The sequence below is a fragment of the Eulemur rufifrons genome, chromosome 19 (genome assembly GCF_041146395.1).
Source record: "Eulemur rufifrons isolate Redbay chromosome 19, OSU_ERuf_1, whole genome shotgun sequence".
NCBI lineage: Eukaryota > Metazoa > Chordata > Mammalia > Primates > Lemuridae > Eulemur > Eulemur rufifrons.
The window spans coordinates 78275300-78295945 of NC_091001.1; the positions used below are offsets into that span (position 1 = coordinate 78275300).

General features: G+C 39.4%; 1 protein-coding gene across 2 annotated transcripts in view; it reads right to left on the reverse strand.

Moving 5' to 3' along the window:
- GTF2A1L (general transcription factor IIA subunit 1 like) overlaps positions 1–13259 on the reverse strand; it is a 39491-nt gene extending 26232 nt beyond the window's left edge. Inside the window, exons 1-3 of one of the 2 annotated variants that reach the window (XM_069493936.1) lie at positions 13220–13259; positions 10870–10971; positions 10533–10656 (exon numbers count right to left, since the gene is read on the reverse strand). In XM_069493936.1, the coding sequence (XP_069350037.1) occupies positions 10533–10656; positions 10870–10971; positions 13220–13240 (247 nt within the window). In that variant the 5' untranslated portion in view covers positions 13241–13259. The remainder of the gene's footprint in view (positions 1–10532; positions 10657–10869; positions 10972–13219) is intronic. The other variant, XM_069493937.1, reaches the window with a different exon arrangement.
- Positions 13260–20646: the final 7387 nt, after the last annotated feature.

Below are 20646 nucleotides of genomic sequence, written 5' to 3' on the forward strand. Positions count from 1 at the left end.
GAGTAATACCAATTCTTCTTAAACTCTTCCAAAAAAGAAAACTAGAAAGAATACTTTCAAACACATTTTACAAATCCAGCAACACCTTGATACGAGTCAGACAAAGACACCACAAAAAAACTATAGGATAATTTTTCTGATGAATACTGATGCAAAAAAAAAAAAAAAAAAACTCAGAATATCAAACTACAAACACATCAAAAAGATGGCACATCATGACCAAGTGGGATTTATCCCTGGCATGTGAGGCTGGTTAAACATATGCAAATCAATCAATGTGATACATTACATTAAAAGAATGAAAGATAAAAACTACATGATCAATCTCAATTGATGCAGAGAAAGCATTTGACAAAGTTCAATATCCTTTCTTCATTAAAAATCCTCAAAAGTTTAGGGACAGAAGGAAATTTTCTCAAAATCGTAAAGGACATCTATGAAAAGCCCACAGTTAACATCATAATCAATGGAGGAACTGAAAGATTTTCCTCTAAGATCCAGCACAAGACAAAGATGCCCACTCTCATTTCTGCTCAACATAAAACTAGAAGTACTAGCAAGCGCATTCAGACAAGAAAAACGAAAGGCATACAAATGGGAAAGGATGAAGTAAAACTATCTCTATTTGCAGATGATATGATCCTACATGTAAAAAACACCAAAGACTCCACCAAAACAAAAAAAAAGTTAAAACAAATGAATTCAGACATTTCAGTTTGATGAACACTGGGCTAGGCTTGGTACACACTGCATTCCCAGTAGCAGTACATGTATGGAATTCTTCCTTTATGTTCACCAAGACTGTGCTCAATTGTCTTGATATTTTTCAAATTAATATTTGAAAATGGCATTTCTCATGAAATTGAGCATCTTTTCATTTGTTAAAAAAAGTTGTTGAAGATGTCCAACTGGAGACATTACTTATTGGACTGTCCTGGGGGGAAGGCAGGATATCAGAGAGAGGAGAGGGGAGAAGAGCCACAACTCAGGTGTGGATCATAGGAAAGTCAGAGATGGCTGAGGACTCCACAGAGAATTGTGAAGCCCAGAAGAAAGAAGATAAAGAGGATAAGATATCAGCGAGGATCAAACCAAGAGAGGCTCTGAGATCAGCGAAAAGGTAAAGAGAGATTCCCCTTCCCTTCATAAGTGCCCTGGGTGAACAGCGGGACACTAAGTTTACTGAAGGCTTTTCCACCTTCCACAAGCTCAGGCATGGAGGCAAATACAGGATAGTGGAATGAGCTAGCAGGTCCCAGCAGTGTGGACAGTCCGTGAGTGGCACCCCCAGGGAGAATGCCATGAGAGGCCGGAGTGCTGGCTTTCTCCCATCCAGTCACTTCCTCCCCAGCACCTCGCCCATCTACTGCAACTGAGAAGGCAGTTTGAACTCAGGCTGACCAGGAGCTGCACCCATTACAACTGCAAGAGTAGTTTGAGCCGAAAAGTTCACAAATGGCTGCTTTTCTCCAGCAGGCATGCATCCCAGGCTAAGGTCTCCTCACAGAGTGGGACCCATGCCTCTTCCCCTCAAAAACTTGTGGTGGAACAGGGGTGTACAACTTGGGAACTTCCAACCCACCGACATTTCACAGGGTTGTATGATGACAGCTGAGATAAGCAAGCTGGTCCCAGGGCAGGCAAGACAGAGAGGGGTGCAGGGGAACGCAGGGGAGAAGTCTGGGAGCTGGACTCAGGTGGCAAGGAAGCCCGCGTGCACATACCTGAGAGGAGACTGTAGTGGGGTGCTGAGGAACGGGCATCTGGGACTGTGCCCATCCCCACCACTGCAGAACCACCATATTGGATAAGAGAGTGGCATTCAGAGAGGAATAGCCTTGCCCCTAGTTCCATGGCAAACAAACACCTGGCATTCAGGTGTCCAGCTGACCGGGTGTTGCAGCTTGTCTCCCGACTCATTACAACAAAAGATATGAAGAGAAGCTTTTCAAAAGAAGATAGCCTAATGGCCAACAAGCATATGAAAAAAAGCTCAATGTCACTAATCATCAGGAAAATGCAAATCAAAACCACATTGAGATATCACCTAACCCCAATGAGAATGGCTGTTATCAAAAAGTCCCAAAACAATAGATGCTGGTGTGGATATAGAGAGAAAGGAACACTTACAAACTGTTGGTGGGACTGCAAACTAGTACAACCTCTATGGAAAATAATATGGAGATACCTCAAAGAACTAAAAGAACTACCATTTGACCCAGCAATCCCACTACTGGGTATTTACCCAAAAGAGAAAAAGTCATTTTATCTAAAAGACACTTGCACTCAAATGTTTATTGCAGCACAATTCACAATCACAAAGATGTGGAATCAACCCAAGTCCCATCAATTCATGAGTGGATTAATAAAATGTGGTATATGTATATCATGGAGTACTACTCAGCCATAAAAAAATAAATTAATTCCTTTTGTAACAATCTGGATGAAACTAGAGACCATTCTCCTCAGAGAAGTCTGGCAAGAATGGAAAAACAAACACCACATGTAGCAACTATTAAATTGAAACTAACCAAACAGCACTCACATACATGGATGAAAGTAAAATTCAATGTAAATCAAGCAGGTGGGAAGGGGGAAGAAAGAATGGGAGAAATTGTACCTAACAGGTATAGGCTATACTATCTGAGTGATGGGCACACTTACAACTTTGTCTCAAGCAGTACAAAAGCAATCCATGTAATCAAAACATTTGTACCTCAGTAATATTTTGAAATTTAAAAAAATGAATTTAGTAAAGTTTCAGGTACAAAAGCAAAATACAAAACTCAGTGGCATTTCTGTATACAACTACCTATCCAAAAAAAAAAAAAAAATCAAGAAAACAATCCCATTTACAATAGCATCTAAAATAAATAAAATACTTAAATATAAACTTAACCAAGAAGGTGAAAGATATGTACACTAAAAACTATAAAACACTGCTGAAAAAAACTGAAGGTGACACTAATAAATGGAAAGATATCGCCTATTCATGGATTGGAAGAATACTGTTAAAATGTCCATACTACCCAAGGTAAAATAAAGATTTGACACAATCTCTATCAAAATTCCAATAGCATTCTTCACAGAAATAGAAAAAACAATTCTAAAAGTTGTATGGAACCACAAAAGACACCAAATAGCCAAAGCAATTCAGAGAAAGAAAAACAGTCTGAGGAATCATACTTTCTGATTTAAAATGATACTACAAAGCTGTAGGGGGAGGGGGCAAGAAGGCCAACTAGAGATATCAATTTCTCGATTATCCCAAATAAAAGAAAAAGTTTCATGTGAAAAAGCATAGCCCAGGTGAAATACTGAGGGAAAGGTGCCAGAACCTACCCTTACCAGAGATCCCATGGAAAGAAATGGCAGAGCAGAACAAGGAGGAGTAAGATTTTGGCAGAGACGGACCCTTAAAGAACGTGGAGCCTGGTAGAAAGGATAGGTGAAGGTGTTTATTTTTCCTCTGCATATACCTATGGCAGTCTGAGCCTTTCTACCCTGATGAATCCAGGTGCTGCTGCCATTGGTGAACTGAGGAACACAGCACAGGCTGCAGGCCCACGAAGGGCTGCTTTCACCCACTACAGACCCGAGCTGAGATGGTGGACGCCATATTGCTTGCATACACACAGGGTGCCTCTATCCTGCTGAGGAAGTCGCAGTCCATTGGTCTCCCTGTCACTGAATCCCACATGAATGTTCCCCACAACCTGTGGTTGTGACTGTGACAAACACAAAGGAACACAGAGACACAGGAGAGCAGCAGTATTCCAAGAGTTCTGACACACAGGGCAGGCTGTTCTGAGGGGACTGGGAAGTACAGCAAATGCTTTTTAGGACAGAAGGCGGCAGAATGTGCACTCTCCTGCAGCAGAAAGTGCCAGGCTGATGACTTGAAGTTGTCTGCACCACTCTCAGTAGAGACGCAAGTGCAGAGAGGAGTCCACAGGGTAGGAGAGTATTCCTATCCCAGAGCAAAAGCAGCAGCAGAGACTGGGAAGGGACATGGAAGTAGGAACCTTCCCTCCTCCAACCACGCAATACTGCAGACACAGCCATTTCTGCTCCCAAGCACGAGCTTTTGGTGTGGGTAAGCTGTGGGTCAGCCAGTTCTAAGCCTGCAGAGTAGGGTACACCCCCCAATAGTACTTTGCTCACCAGGCCCAGGTTCTGCACATAGGCTGCAGCACATTTTCCTCCCTTCACAGACAGCAGTGTTTTTGCAGCTGTCCCAACCTGGGAGTCTCAGCCCCTGGTATCTACATCACTGGATGCATAGCCAACACCCCCTAACACCCACTCAGACCACAGCAGCCTTAGGGAATCGGTGGGTCCTAGGGGAACTATGGATCTCTCAGAGTCTAAGCATTCACAGTGGGCCACTTCTAGCTGATAGGATAGTGTGGCATGCCAAAGGACCTTTTAGGACAAAGGAGACAGAGCACCAGCTCCCCAACATTCAAGGCCCTGCCTCTGATAGAGTGCCTATTACACCCAGGCTCCAGAGCTTGGGGCACAATCCTTTCCCTCTAAAAAGCTGCAGCAAGCACTTTTGAGTGACAGGAGGACAGAAGCTACTGCCTCCCCTGAGGGAGGGCAGGGCTAGCGGTTCTGTCCCCAAGCTACCTATCTCTTCTGGGAGAAGCCTACCCACCCTGGAAGCAAGTCCTTGGCACAAACACACCTCTGCCACTGGAGCAGTCCAGCCACAGCCCACAGCCAATCTGGTAGCCTGAACACACTGGGTTCAGCTACCTCCCTCACCTCTGCTGCAGGTGGGGTCAGCGTGGGAGCTGGGAATCTGAGCACTTTTGTGTCCCCAAAGGACAGAGACCACTGTCACTGCCAAGAGGAAGAGGTATGAGCAGCTTGTGCATCCCACAGCTGCCTGCCTCTGCTAATCCTGTCAAGAAGAGCCCACCCCTCTGGTCAGTCCCAGGCTCACAGTGCATTCGCCCTTCTCTTGCCTGAACCATCTTCGGGAGCAGGAGATCACCACAGCCTTCACTATCACAGCCAGTGCCTGAACTCAAGAAGGTTTGAGGGCAAGTTTGCCAGCCTGATCTTGGGTCTCATTTCCCTAGGACTCAAGCACGCCATCCAGGGTCCTGGCAACTGGGGAGCACCTAAACTATCTGATCACTCTCCCAGGGGTCTGAGGTTCAACTGACCCAAACTGCAAGTAGCACCACAGTGGGTACCTACCTGCATGGGCTGGAAGGCAGCGTGCCTCTCCCTTTCTACTGTGAGCAGCAGAGTTCCCAGCAGAGGAGAACAGGTGGACTGCAAAGCTATCTGTTGTGAGCTGAGGGAAGAGGTTCCAGATGAAAAGGAACCATCATAAGAACCCTGGCAATATGAAAAAGCAGGCTGTTTTGACACTCTAAAAGATCAAACTAACTCTCCAGACATGGACTCCAACCAAAAGGAAATTTTTGAAATGCCACATATGGAATTCAAAATATGGATTACAAGTAAACACACTGGGATCAATAAGAAAGTTGAAAACACACACAAAGAAACCAAAAAAATGATTCAGGACATGAATAAAAAATTCACTAAAGAAATAGGTATTTAAATAAAAACATAACAGAACTTCTGGAAATGAAAGAGTCATTTAGGGAATTTTAAAATACAGTGGAAATTTTTTTTGGGTTTTTTTTTTTATGCTTTAACTAAGGACCTTTATTGAAAGCTACAAAGCATAATCTCAAATACAGTAAAATTACACGAGCGCTCACAGCAACATCTTTGTTAAATGTTCATACTCTTTTGACTCCTACACTTGCAGCTGCCTGAAGCTGTTTTCTAAAGCCTTAGGAATACTTTGTCAGGCACAAAATGGTGGTTCTCCAGCACCACCACCAGGTACAACCAGCTTAGAATTGTTCCACTTGCAGAGCTGGCAGTGAACTTGGCCCCAGAGAAACTGGAACCCAGACTGCAAAGAGTATAATGTAACCTTGTCAAGAACTGATCTGATGGTTTAAAATGTCTCAAAACCCAGTGGGAAGTTTTAACAACAAACTACACCAAGCAAAAGAAAGAATTTCAGAGCATGAAGACAAGGCTTTCAAATGAACCCAGTCAGTCAAAAATGAAGAAAAAAGAATCATAATCATGAGAAATGAACAAAGTCTCCCAGAAATATGGGATCATGTAAAATAGCCAAACATAAGATAGGTATCCCTGAGGGAGAAAAAGAAAAAGAAAAAAGCATGGAAAACCTATTTGTGGGAATAATGGAGGAAAACTTCCCAGATCCTGCTAGAGATTTAGACATCCAGATACAAGGTCATCAAACTTCTGCAAGATTCACTGCAAACAGGGTATCACCAAGGCAAAAAGTCATCACTCTGGCCAAAGTCAAAGTGAAGGAGGAAAATCTTCCATCTTACTTGATGTGAGATGAAAGCCTCAAGTAATTTACAAAGGAAGTCTTATCAGACTAATTGCAGACTTCTCAGCACGAACTTTACAAGCTAGAAGGAATTAGGGTCCCATTTATTAGTATTCTTAACCAGAATAACTGTCAGCCAAGAATTTTGTATCCTGCCAAACCAAGTTTCATAAATGAAGGAGAAATAAAATCTTTCCCCAAAAAACAAGAACCAAACTTAAAGCAAGCAGAAGACAAGAAATAACAACAACCAGGGCAGAACTAAATGAAATTGAAACAAACAAAAAAAGCCTCACTGAAAGGAAAAGCTGGTTCTTTAAAAAGATAAACAAAATCAATAGACCACTAACAAGATTGTCCAAGAAGAGAGGATTCAAATAAGCTGAATCAGAAATTAAAAAGGAGACATTACAACTAATACCACAGAAATACAAAAGATCATATGAGACTACTAGGAAAACCTCTGTGTACAACAAACAAGAAAACCTAGAGGAAATGAATAAATTTTTGGAACACATAATCTCCTAAGCTTGAATCAAGAAGAAATAGAAATCCTGAACAGACTAATAACAAATCGTAAGACTGAAACAGTAATAAAACAAATCTCCCACCAAAAACAAAAACAGCCCTGGACCAGAGGAGTTCACAGCCAAATTCTACCAAACCTACAAAGAAGAACTGGTACCTCTCTATCCTCCTACTGAACCTGTTCCATAACACTGGGAAACAGGGAATCCTCCTTAACTCATCCCACAAATCTGGTATCATCCTGATACCAAAGCCAGAAAAGACACAACAGAAAAACAAAACTACAGACTAATATCCCTCGCGAACATACATGCAAAAATCCTAAACAAAATACCAGCTAATCGAATCCAATAGCACATTAAGAGAACAATTCATGATTAAGTGGGTTTCACCCCAGGGACACAATGATGTTTCAATATACACAAATCAATAAATGTAACTCACCATATAAACAGAATTAAAAACAAAAACCATATGATCACCTCAACAGAGGCAGAAAAAGCATTCAACAAAATCCAGCGTTCCTTAATGATAAAAACCCTCTACAAACAGGAATAGACGGAACATATTCAAAATAATAAAAGCTATTATGTGACAAACCCACAGCCAACATCAGACTGAATGGGGAAAAGTTGAAAGCATTGCCCATGAGAATTGGAACAAGGATGCCCGCTTTCACTACTTCTATTCAACATAGTACTGGAAGTCCTAGTCAGAGCCATCAGACAAGAGAAAGAAAGAAAGGGCATCCAAGTCAGAAAAGAAGAGGTCAAACTATCCCTGTTTGCTGATGATATATCTAGAAAATCCTAAAGACTCCTCCAAAAGACTCCTCAAACTGATAAATAAATTCAGAAAAGTCTCAGGTTACAAAATTAACATATACAACTCAGTAGCATTTCTCAACACTAATAACAGCCAAGCTGAGAATCAAATCAAGAACTCAATACTATTTATAATAGCTGCAAAAGAAATAAAATACCCAGGAATATACTTAAGCAAATGACCATACTGCCCAAAGTAATCTACAGATTTGCAAAAAAGTAAAATAATGCCACTATTCTCACTAAGTATCTTTTGTTCTGGAAAACAGTTATTTCTCATAAATATGTTATGATATTAACATATAATTGAAATTTTAAATTAATAAAATTTTTTTAAAAATTTCTCAGTTTTAATTTCTTATATGTAAATAAGTACTTACAACCTACATTTTAAAAAAGCTCTTTGGGGTCCTTAATTTTTAAGAGTATAAAGAGGCCCTGAAACCAAAACAAGTTGAGAACTGAAGATACAGAAAATTACTAAATAAATGGACAATACAGTCAAAGAAAATACGGTAGAGCAAATAAGTTTTAAGTTGGAATAGACAAAAGCAAATGACTTATTCAATCGTAGATTTAATCTGAACTTGTTATCAAAAGAGATAAAAAGGTTGAGGAAGCAAGTTTATTTTAATCAGGCTTTTAAAAGCATACCATGAGAAGATATAATTAAGAAGTACTTCAATTTTATGAGGCTATTTATTTCAAGAATCTTACTGTATGGTACCTAGCAATGAACAGAGACAGGCACAGGTCTGTAACACACTTTTAAAGCATACATATACTTCTTAATCCTCTTCATTATAAATGTTGTAGAGGAGAATAAGGAGAAAAACTCTTATTTTAAATATAATTATTTCTATTATTCTAACTTCTAAGATACAGACTAAGAACAAGGTGCTAAGTGAAAACCAGCTAGATATATTAGTTGCAAGACTATTTTGTGATTTAAATCACTGGTAATATTACCATCTTGCGGCAAAATCAAGTATTGCAATTTTGAATGACAAATAACCTAAGAAGTGTTAACTATGCTTTTCCTCCCGCATACTCACCACACTCTCACACCAACCCTAAGTTAAAAAAAATCTTTAGCAGTCTTTAATAAAGAAAAAATGTCCAAAAGAACTTTAAACAGAGAAGGGGATGATTTGATAAATAGTAAAATTTAAAAACTAAATTAAATTTAAAAATTTAAAAATTAAAACATAGCCAAAAACCCAGCAAGTGATGAAGTGTTTCAATGCAACAATAAAAACTGTCATGAGTAATTCTTATGAAGATTATAAGCACAGCAGCAGAGTATCAAATTAAACTTGTCTGTTAATTCAATATTGTTAATTTATTTCGTTTTCATAAGTTACAATTGCTGCCACACAAATTCCATTTTGTAATAGAAGATGTACTAAGCATCCTTTCTATTTCCTCTTCACCTCAGCCCATGTAATTTTCATGTGAATTTTCCCAAGCATGCAAAGAACCATCTATTTATTATTGACAATCTAATCCAAAATCTACCCTCACTTCTTGCAAACACTATTCTATTGAATTTCAGCTAAATCTGATAAAACTTATTTGTGTATGTACATGTACACACACATATACATACATAAGTAGCATAAAGGTAAGAATCAGAGGAAAAAAGAAGGAACAAAGGCTAGAAAGAGAATAGTGTCAGTTTTATCTTTTATGAGCTAGTCTTTTCCAGTTTAAATTGACACACATAATATGGACAGATATTTCCCCTTAAAAGCAGAAGTCTAGATTCAATAAAATCTAAGAATAAAGATAAAATGCATACAATTTCTAGCCATCATTTACATATCCAAAACAGTGAAGCAGCATGAATAATTCTCCATATTCCTGTTAACTCTCCATTTTGCTTCCAATATAATAACAGATTTAGAATTCACACAGAAAGAGAGAGAATGAACAAACATGCAACCACTCACTCGCCTTTCTCTCTATAACTTCAGCAACGGCAGCTGGATTAATCCTTGACTAAACCCAATCAAATTCTCTGAAACAACCAATGGCTGCTCCCAGTATCCCCCAAACTATGTAATTTGCTCCCCTAACATAAGGCTTTGTCACCTTTGTGGAATTTAATCTTTAACGTAAAAACTGGTTTGAATAACCTGAGTTTTTTAATCAATAATTACACAGCAATGATTTATCCTGTGTTCATTTAACGGAAATGATTTTTATGTCCAAACCTTCTCAACCTTAAAAACACTGCTCTACAGCACAATTCACAATAGCAAAGATGTGGAAACAACCCAAATGCCCATCAATACATGATTGGATTAGTAAACTGTGGTATATGTATACCATGGAATATTACTCAGCTATAAGGAATGATGAAGATACGACATCTCTATGGTTCTCCTGGAGAGAGTTGGAACCCATTATATTAAGTGAAGTATCCCAAGAATGGAAAAACATGCATCACATGTACTCACCAGAAAATTGGTTTCCCTGATCATCACCTAAATACAAATCTGGGAACGACACCAATTGGACATCAGACTGAGGTGGGGGGTGGGGGAGGGGATGGGGGTATGCCTACACAATGAGTGCATTGCGCACTGTTTGGGGAGTGGTAACACTTGAAGGTGCTGACTCGGGAAGGGGCGGGGTGGGGAAAAAATATGAAACTATTGTTTTAAAAAAAAAAAAAAAAAAAAACACTGCTCTAAATAAAAAAACACCACCAAATGAGAATTTGTTTTGAAGATACAAATAACACTACTAATTTTCTAACTGTATCCAACCTGTTGATGATTGCAATGTCTGGTGCAAGCTGTGTGGCAGCTGAAAGGTGAACAGGGGTGACTGGACACTACTTCTAAAGAAGTCTTCCATTGCTTTAGACTGCAAAACCTTGGTCTCCCAGAGCTGCACAGGAAAAAAAAAAAAATTTCTTTTTTTAAAAAAGAACACCAAAATGTTAAGATATTACTAATTTTTAAAAATTTTTTTAAAAATTAAATTGTCAGCTAATGTCACAATGAATGGGTAAGTACTAAGCTATAATTGAGGAGTTAGAACTCTATCAGTTTAAGCTGAAAAAACAAAAGGCAGAAAGAGAAACTTGTAGTGTCTACAAACCTGCTTCAAGTCTTTTAAAACTTGTTCCTCTATACCTTCCTCAGCAAATAGGTCTCGCACTCCTTCGATTACATCTTCAATTATAGATCTGTAGAGTTTAGGCTACATAAAACAATTGTTAAAGTTTTAATTTCTCAAGTTTGAATATATTTAGCCTTCAAAGATATGCAGTTTACACTTTCTAATCTCGAAGTTTAAAGAAAAACCACCATAAAATTTTTACTAAGTACATCCTACTCCCAGTATAATCTTAGTCTTCTATAAATTGTATTACCTTCAAACCCACAGTCTCAGCCCATCTACAAGGCTGAAATACAAAACTACAGTAACATACGAGCCAATAATCTCATAAAGATGTACGGATATTGTTATGTTACTTGGCTTTTGTGTCAGTATTTAGCCTCTCCGTTCCTTTTTAAAAGGGAAATTAATTCAAGACAGCTGGAAATAGACCTGCTGTTTTCAATTTACCTTTTTCTCAAAGTGGCCAAAAGAGCCTTTAGGGTTCACCATATTATTTCCACAAATGTAAATAAACTCCAAACTATAAGACTGAGGTAAGCACTTGTAATAGAGTAACCAAAGCCCATCCCACTTCCAAAATACACAAAGTTCAGAAAAGTATTCTGAACCATTGTCAAGTAAAAGTACGACAGTAGCAAAATGGATTTCCTAACAGAAACTAAGAAGGGCACGAACGAACCTTACCCTTCCACAATGTACACGTTGCAGATTCTAAATAACATTCTAAAATGCTTCCTAATAAAAACATGTCATAATAACAAAATTGAAATTTCTACCAGATTAAACATTGGCTATATCAACAATGAGCATGTGACACGTACACACACAGTCCTTCAAATCTATGTAAATTGTGCTTCACACCAGCTCCTAGTCCAAAATGGCAATGCTACGTGTGCTGACAAACTGATCTAGTGGAAGTTCCACTAATAAGAAATGGCAAAACAGGAATTTAGTTGAGTTGCTCTTATTTCAAATTGCTTAATCAAGCCAAAATGAAAATTGCAGCATTCTATCATAGGATTGCTTCTTCATACTACCCAGTAAATACCCTAAATACTCCTGTTCTTGCCAAGAGTAGCAACATTTTAAACTAATCCTTGTAAAGATCCAGGGTAAGCCTATGAATAGGCCAATCAGTAACATTTAAATATGTTACTCACAAGCATCTGCATTAAAACTAAGTGCCTCTAAATTAGTTGCTTCTTCTCAGTTTACCCTGATAAAGGAATACTAAATTGATGCTTCAGTGTTAGTCTCAGCTACTGTGATCACACTTAAAGCTAGACGAAAAAACTCCTAGGGCTAAAAACATCTTTAATATCTGCCCTCAGAGTATAACAGCAGTAGTCAAAAAGAACCCATTAGAACACAATTTTTCCAAATCAAAATAGGTACTGAACATAGTTTCTCTGCTAGGACTATAGTCAGTGCTTATATTGCTTTCCCTATTATCTTTATTCAAACTATGTATAGACCAGAAATTCACCTAACTCCTTTATTTAAAAGAAAATACACTCTGTTTGGAATTTACAATCAGGTAAATTGGTAGACCTGGTAAATGTAAACTCAAGTATAGTATACATACTTTATATATCTTAACACATTATCATAAAATGGATATAAAGTAGTATGCCTCTAAAAACGGACTTTTTATGCTGTCCATGGAATCCATAAAATAACACAGATCTGGACAAGCGCATTGCCTTTCACAAAACGCGAAGTCTATTGAGATGAATTGATAATGAAGAATCCTTGATTATTTTTCTTTAATTCGAGTTTTAAGATCTATGGTGTCCTAAGTGCAATTTAGCCTGTAAATTCTCACTGTGAGGTTCAGGAACCCATTCGGGGTAGGGGGGCAACGTACGTGGGATGTACATTTAAGCATTAAGACGCTAAAGGATGAAGAAACGGAAGGGTAGGGAAAGACACTAAAACTAAGCAGTGGGGTAACATGAAATACGTTACTTGTTATTTCAGGTTAGCAAAAAAGCTTAGAATCACCAATTTCCATACTAAAATTAACACACGTGAACTTGAGAATTTTCTAAACATATAGGAAATCGGCAGTGCCAAGGGCGAGTCCTGCCTCTGAGCACCCCAACTGAGAGGGGAAAGGACGCCTCTTCTTCCGGTGGAGCCAGGCCCAACTTCCGGCTGAACTACTGGCCCTCATCGGTTTTCGCCCACACAAAGGTGAGAGAGAGCCCCGGCTTTTATGAAAGTCTGTTAAGCCTCAGGGGGCACAGAAGGGTGTACAGCGTCCCGCTGCCATGAAGCGGGAGTCCCAGGGCGCTCCCACCACGTAAAGCCTGGCCCTCCTTACCACCGGGTTGCCGCAGGCCATGACAGCAGCTCCCAGCGCCCGGCCGTCCGTGCCCGCACGGCTCGCGACGAGCTGCCGGCGACACGTGGGGCGCATTTTGAACGGCCATGCACGTTGCACGCGCAGCCGCGGAGGACGTCAGAGGCGCGGCAGGGCAGGTGAGGACCATTACTGAGTGGAGCGGGATTAACGGAAGACTCCGTGCCAGGGCGGAGAAGGGGTTGGCCTGCGTGAGCAAAGAGGCCAGCTCTGGGCCGGTCACATGACCCTTGAATGGCCTGTATTTCCTCAATCTGTGAAATAAAGACTGAGAAAACGGGAGGGGCAATGCAGTGGTAGATCCCAGGCCCATTTAAATTCTGCAGCCGGTGGAGAGAAGAAAGAAGGGAGACTAGTGGTATCTGTCTTCTCCCTTTACCAGTTTTCATTCCTCCCTTTATTCCCCACTTACAGCTCCATTCCATTTTTTGTTATCTAAAAATATAACAAGAGCCACAAGACTGGATCTCCAAGTGTGGTACAGCAGCATCAGTATCATCTGGGAACTTGTTAAACATGCAAATGTTGGGGTCCCACCCCAGGTGTACTGAATCAGAAACTGGAGGCGGGGTCCCAGCATTCCGTAACTTTAACGTGCTCTCCAGGTGATTCTGATAGGTGCTAAAATGAGACCCACTGTCTTAAGACAAGGATTCTCAACTTTGGGCGCACATTAAAATCACCTGAGGAGCTTCAAAAACGTTTGGTGCCTGAATCCCGTTCCAGAGAATGATTCCAATATGCAGCCAAGGTGGAAAAAACACTGCTAAAATAAAGTCAACACGCCAATACCGGCCAGCCTCCTTTTCCTCCTCAGGCAGAAATCACCCTCTCTTGGCCTACAATAATTCCCTCCCTCCCCTGAAGGATGGGGCATCTTGGGCATACCTTACCTAGCTAAGGCTGAGGGTAGATGTAAGCACAGATAACCTGGAGGTTAGAAAAGGGAAGAAGTCATCCATTGCCACAATTCTGCCTTTTCAACAGCCTTTCTAGCTTACAGATAGGTCTTTGACCTAACCAGATGGTTAAGTTATTTGATGATTAAAAATCCTATTAGGTTTAAAATTGACTGTTAATTTATTTATTTATTTGTGCATCTAAGTTCAGTAGAACTATTTATGCCCTACCACTCTGTATTTGATTTGCCTGGGCCAGGTACCTTATGGTTTGTGTGTTTCCAGAAGCTGATTTATATGACACCCTTTAGAAAACTTTCCTAAGTTGAAAACTATTAGAAATTTCTTTTACAAAAATCCAAGAAGTTTATATGATAATTTTTAATGGTTATATCTGTCTACCTGGCAATTTGCTACCAGAAGTATTCCAAGTGACTTATCTTTCACCCAAAGTAGAAAAGCAGTCATTGATTCCTACTGATATTATAAAATCCAATTAAATTATTCAAGCTGGGAAATAAGAAAGCTGAAAGGTCTCTTGTTTTTCATCTTTTTCATAGCAAGATTTTAAGTCTTTACTCCTAAATGCATAGGATTGGTAAGCACCTAACTTGCTGTGACAGCATACTGTTTTATTTTACCTCATTATATATGATACCCTTCTCAGGGATATACGGTGGATCGTTGCATATTTTTGAAGTTAAACTTGGACCTTTGTACCCATAAAAAGTGTGACTAAGAGTTGAATTGTTGTTGCTTATTACACTTAGTATACTCGGGTGATGGAAAGGTTGTGCAACATTGGGAGAGAAGTGTTAGCAACTTTTCATTTGACTCCTGCAATCTGTCTGAATAGTCACTAGTAATTTCTTCCCAATAACAGACAGTGACCATTAGAGGAAGTATGCTTTAAGACAAGTTCTAGGTAAATCCAAGTTGCACATCTGCTATAGACTTGTGGTAAACAGCTTCCAAGATGCCCCCAGGTATTCACAATGTGGTGTTGTCCCCTCCTATATTGTACCATGGTTTGTCTGGTTTACCAGTAAAATAAAGCCTCCTGGTATTCACAATGTGGTGTTGTCCCCTCCTATATTGTACCATTGTTTGTCTGGTTTACCAGTAAAATAAAGCAGAAGTGATGGCATATCACTTCTGAGATTAGGTTATAAATAGCTGTGGATGCTTTCTTGGGCTCTCTCTCTCTTTCTCTCAGATCACTCATTTTGGGGGAAGCCAGCCGTCACATCATGAGGATACTCACGCAGCCTGCACAGAGGTCCATGTGGCAAGGAACTGAGATTCAAGCCCATAATCAGCAAGTATCAAAAACCTGCAAACAATCACATGAGTAAGCTTGAAAATAGATCCTTCTCCAGTTGAACTATCAGATGATTGCAGCCCTGATCTACAGTTTGACTGCATCTTTGTGAGATACATTGAACCAGAACTACCCTCTAAGCATCTCCTAGATTCCTGATCCTCAAAAACTGTGTGAGATAATAAATATTTGTAATTTTAAGCAGTTAAGTTTTGGGGTAACTTGTTACACAGCATGAGATAACTAACACAGGATACATTCTCTGATTGGACTGTGACTAAAAGAGACTTGGTTTTCCCTCATTGTAATCTCTTGAGTACCCTTATCAGTCACAAGAGTATTTGAAAAATATGTAAAGGAATCTTTATGAACTGAAATTTGATAGCTTTGACCAAGGATTATCATGAAACAAGCGATCTGTTATAGTCATGTAATGGTCAGATTTCTTTTGTCAATTTTTCAAACTCAAAGGGGAAATGTGTTGCATACACAAAGCACTTTGGATGCTACAGTTGACATTTCAAGACCCCAAAGCCTCAGTGAGGCAATTTTACAGTGACTATTTTTTATGTTAGCAAATAGAAAATAAAAAAGGAATGCTGAGCCTTCGTCCTTCTTTGAGTACTTATTTCTTTTAAATTACACCTGTGCCAAAGCTCTTCCCCAACTGCCCATCACAGGTTAGAGCATCAGATTTTCATTTTCTCCTGCTTTGTTTAGAGACTATAATATATATTTAAGATATCATTGGTAATAAACACCAGTTTTTTGCAACATTTAAGCAAATAAAAAGATTAATTTATTTGCATTCTGTATATTCTCATTACTTTTGCCTAGAGGTTTTAGTCATATTATTCCAAAAGTAAAGAAACAATTTCACTTTGCTTATTGTGAGAAAAAGCCACATTTATGAAGTCCTTTTGTTAGATAAAAAGGTAAATAAAAAATATTTTAGAGACAGCCTATTATCTTTTACATATTAAACTTTATAGTCAAAAACACGGTATTTCAACAATGGACTCTATATATTTCTTGGTAATGAAAAATACAAGTTGATCCTTGAGCATATGGCTTGAGGCAGCAAATATTCATAATTAGTTTCCAAACATTTTGCAACCAATGCACTAAACTCAGCAGCATTGTGTTTCTCTGCCTCTGTTTCATCTTTTATACATCTTCCAGGAAATGAAAAGCCAGATAATCTCTGCCTCATCCTGTAACTTTGAAACAGTTACAATGTTGGCAGTTCTGATGTATTTTATACTCTGCACTTTTGTAATATTTTCCATTTTCTAATACAACTCCAGAATCAACTTACTTTATTTGAACATCAGATTCTGTTCCACCATGATGAATCCCTCCCCCTACCCCAACAGGATTTCAGTTAAAGTGACCATAGAACACAATGCTATGGCCAATTGGTGACCTTATCACACAGTGGGACACTGTTAGTAAGCACATCACTGCCTATTTCAAAATATTTTAATATTCAGGAGATGTAAACATTGTGTACATATGAAAGTTACTGATTGTAATTAACTCATGGAAAGTATGCAGGATGACTTCAAACACAATTTTCCTCATCACTACTTTTTCAACATTCTCATCAGGGCTTGATAAGGATTCAGTAATTTCCTACCTAACAAATGATTCCATTTTCATTTATTTAATCATAATGCGTATAATCATACATGAACATGAAATATTAGCAATGATAATGTTCATTGTCTCCAATTATTTCTCCAACCTAAATTTACATTTAAAGAAGACAGAGATAAAGAACAATAATCTGAACTTAAGGCCATGATGTGGAGAAAACCAACCAGCTTTGTTCCCACAATAACTGTCCTTTTCTTCTTTTCTAATTTGTCTCATTTTATAAAGTTTAAATGGCAGCATCTTGAGTAGTCTATATTGTTGTCTTAGGTGCTTCAAATATTAGGAGAGGCAGAGACAACATGGAGTAAACACACTTTTCCTATTCTTTCTGCTAAGAACAGCTAAAACTTCTGGATATTACATATAAAAAAATAAGAGGACTCTAAAAGGTGGAGGGAAGATGAGAAAGTAGTTATGGATCTCACAACCCCGAGAACGACACAGCAATGAATTCCCTGCTTTTCTTTTTGCCTCCTGTATCCCATACCGGGTGCTGGCGAGGCTGGCAACCCAGCAACATCAATGCTCACAGACAAAAAATAAAGCTCCAGCAAAAGCCTGCTGTTTCCAGACAAAGGACCAAGAAAGGGTCATCAAGACAGAAAACTTTTAAACAATAACCACTCTGCTCTATCCAAACACCACAGAAAAACACTGTGGCCCCTCTCCCACCCCATCACCCCTACTTGTCATTGTGTTTTCTTTTGGCTTGGGAAGTGGGCAACATCATGGTCCCATACATTTAAGTGCACTGTGATTTGTACAGTTCCATTTGTTCCCTAAGTTGTAGTTCCTAGCATCGTAGTTCCTAGCATAGCCATGTAAGAGGTTCCTAACAAATACCTGTTGTCTTGTATCTGTTTACTTGGGGTGAAGTAGTAATTCTTTATTCAAATGTTTTTCATTTGAGGTTACAATTTATTCATATGTGGATACGTCAAGAAATAAAGCACCTGATATTGTTTCAAGTACAGGGGGAAAACTTTCTGCAGCTACACAATGGTTCCAAGATATCTCTAGCAAGAGACAGATACTTTCATTTCACAATAAGAAGGGGTCAGATGTTGGGTATTAAATGAGAAAACATGGTCCCTGGCTCATAGTAGCTGCTAAAAAGCCGAGGGTGCTTCCTCTCCACTTTCACTAGCTTTCAAAAACAAGACTAAATCAAATTTTGAAAGAAACATTTTAATCTTTTCAACCTCTTAAAGATATATGTGTATGTTTATTTTTAAAAAGCGTATTTCTAACCATAAGCGTGATAGATTTTAAATTTCTTGAGGACTGAGGCTGTGTATTATTTATCCTTATGTGCCCCCTGAGTTCCAAGTATAGTACCTCAAATATGAAAAACATTCATTAAAAGTTTTTGATATAAATTTATTGTTCAATTGTTATAAAATGGAATTTCTAGCCTATTTGTGGGGGGTGGGCGGGAATTAGGGACTAAAATGCAACTATCCTTGGGAGAAGTCGTGCATTGATCTAAATTCATCCTATCATTCATTTATGCAGTGTTTTTTATTCAGCACATAGGGATAAGCTCCGGCCAGGGAGTAGCCCCATACCACTGGCATTGCCACTACCTCACCTACCACCATCCTGTAGACAGGCCTCTTCCCAGAAAATGGGACATTACTGTGGGCAGAGCCACCCCGATCAAAATCCCAAACAGGGTGAGGAAAAAGAAAAATATGCAAGTATCTACATTATAATGGGATTAGTACTAAAAATTACTTATGACGATCACTAACCTGAATGAGGAGGGCTGGGGAAGGCTTCCTGAAGTTGGCCCCCTAAACTGAGATCTTTGGAATGAGCAAGGGACAAAGGAAGGCATTAAGGAAGAGTGTTCCATGCAGAGGGCACTATCAGCCAAAGCTTGGGGCTTGAGAACGTGGTGGTTTGAGGCAATAAGAGCAGTTCAATTTGGCCCGAGGATAGAGAACAAGGCAAGCTGTAGCAAAAGCTAAGGCTGGCTCATAGGCAAATGCTAGATAAAGTGTCCCCTACTGACTGCAGTGTGGTGAGTGAACTGGAGGATGGCCACACTGGAGGCTGAGAAGCAGTTAAAGGTTTGTGAGGTATGGAAGAATAAGCAGCTCCATTTAAAAAGCCTGCAGCAGAAGCAAAATCCGAGAGGAAGAACACCAAGATCTAAGTTACTGCTATGTATTTTTTCCTGGCACTCAATCATATAAGGCAAAAAGGAGGAGGGGAGAAGACCCCCTAAAGCCTTGAGGATGTATGTATAGGGAGAAAGGGCTGGAGCATCCACTGATGGAGGAAAAGGCAATAAAGAGAGGACTACAAACATCATCGAGTTCACAATTTTACCCAAGGCCATCTCTGATCCCAGTGCGAGTTTAATATAGGATTTGTCCTTTTCCACAATGAGTACTTAGCAAAGCCTTTGAAAAGTGTTTCAGAATATCTCAAAATTATCCACTGGAGAGGCAGGCTCTTGGCATTTAACAATACCACTGTTCAAAGATGCTCTTTCCTTGTCCTTTTCATGGCACTTGAGGACCTTTGGATGGAATTCTCTCTGAGCAGTGTGAAAATATCAAAATAAAGCTCTACAGAAAAGGCCAAGCACTGCAACGAGGTGTCATCTCCCACTCCCACCCAGCCACTCACAGATCTGTGGCATCTCTCTCAGAGATGAAAAGCAGAAATAGAGACCGAATTCTACAGTGTTCACAAATGGATTTTCCAAATCAGAGCTACCTTAACCATTTATTCCCTGTTAGAGGGAATTGATAATCTCAGTTCCAAAATCACAAGAATGCCCTTGTTCGGGTCAGTATAGCTGATACATATTGAGAGATGTGATGGAAGGGTTCAAGAAAATAAAACTAAAGTCAGTTGTAAAGGGTCCTTAGAGAAATAGGACCTGCTGTCTATGGGACAGTGAAAAGTCTCTGAATCTAGTTCTTAGTTTCTGGGAATGAAACTAACAACTAATTAATACCATGGATAATAGGCTTGCACTGATCCGTACCCGTACACTCTGCCTTGCCTCCTGTTGCAGTGGGCGAACTGTTTGTGCTCGAATCTAAGTCAGCCCCTCTGCTCCTGCCTGGGGTCTCATCTCCTCTCATGCACTCAGAGATACGGCCCTAGCAATTGTCTCTCCTTTACATTATAAATTTTCCTTTCACCACTGGGTCACTGCCAACTTGCAGAAATATTCGCCATCTAGTGGTGTACCAAGGATGGGGCTGGGGGACAGTCAGCCCTGGGTGCAGGCCATAATGGGATGTACCTGTCTGTTGAGAATTTAAACACAATAATGAAACAACTAAAAGTCAGTTAGCTTTTGATTATCACCATGTGCTGGCAATTCCAAGCAACGTCCAAAATAAAACTCTTCCTTCCCCCCCTAATTTTTTTATTGGCATATGTTTTTAAACAATGGGTACAATTACTGTTGAGTTTTAATAATGCATATGAAAGATCCAAATTGGCATATTTTAATTTCTTAGTGCTTAATAAACATTGTGTCT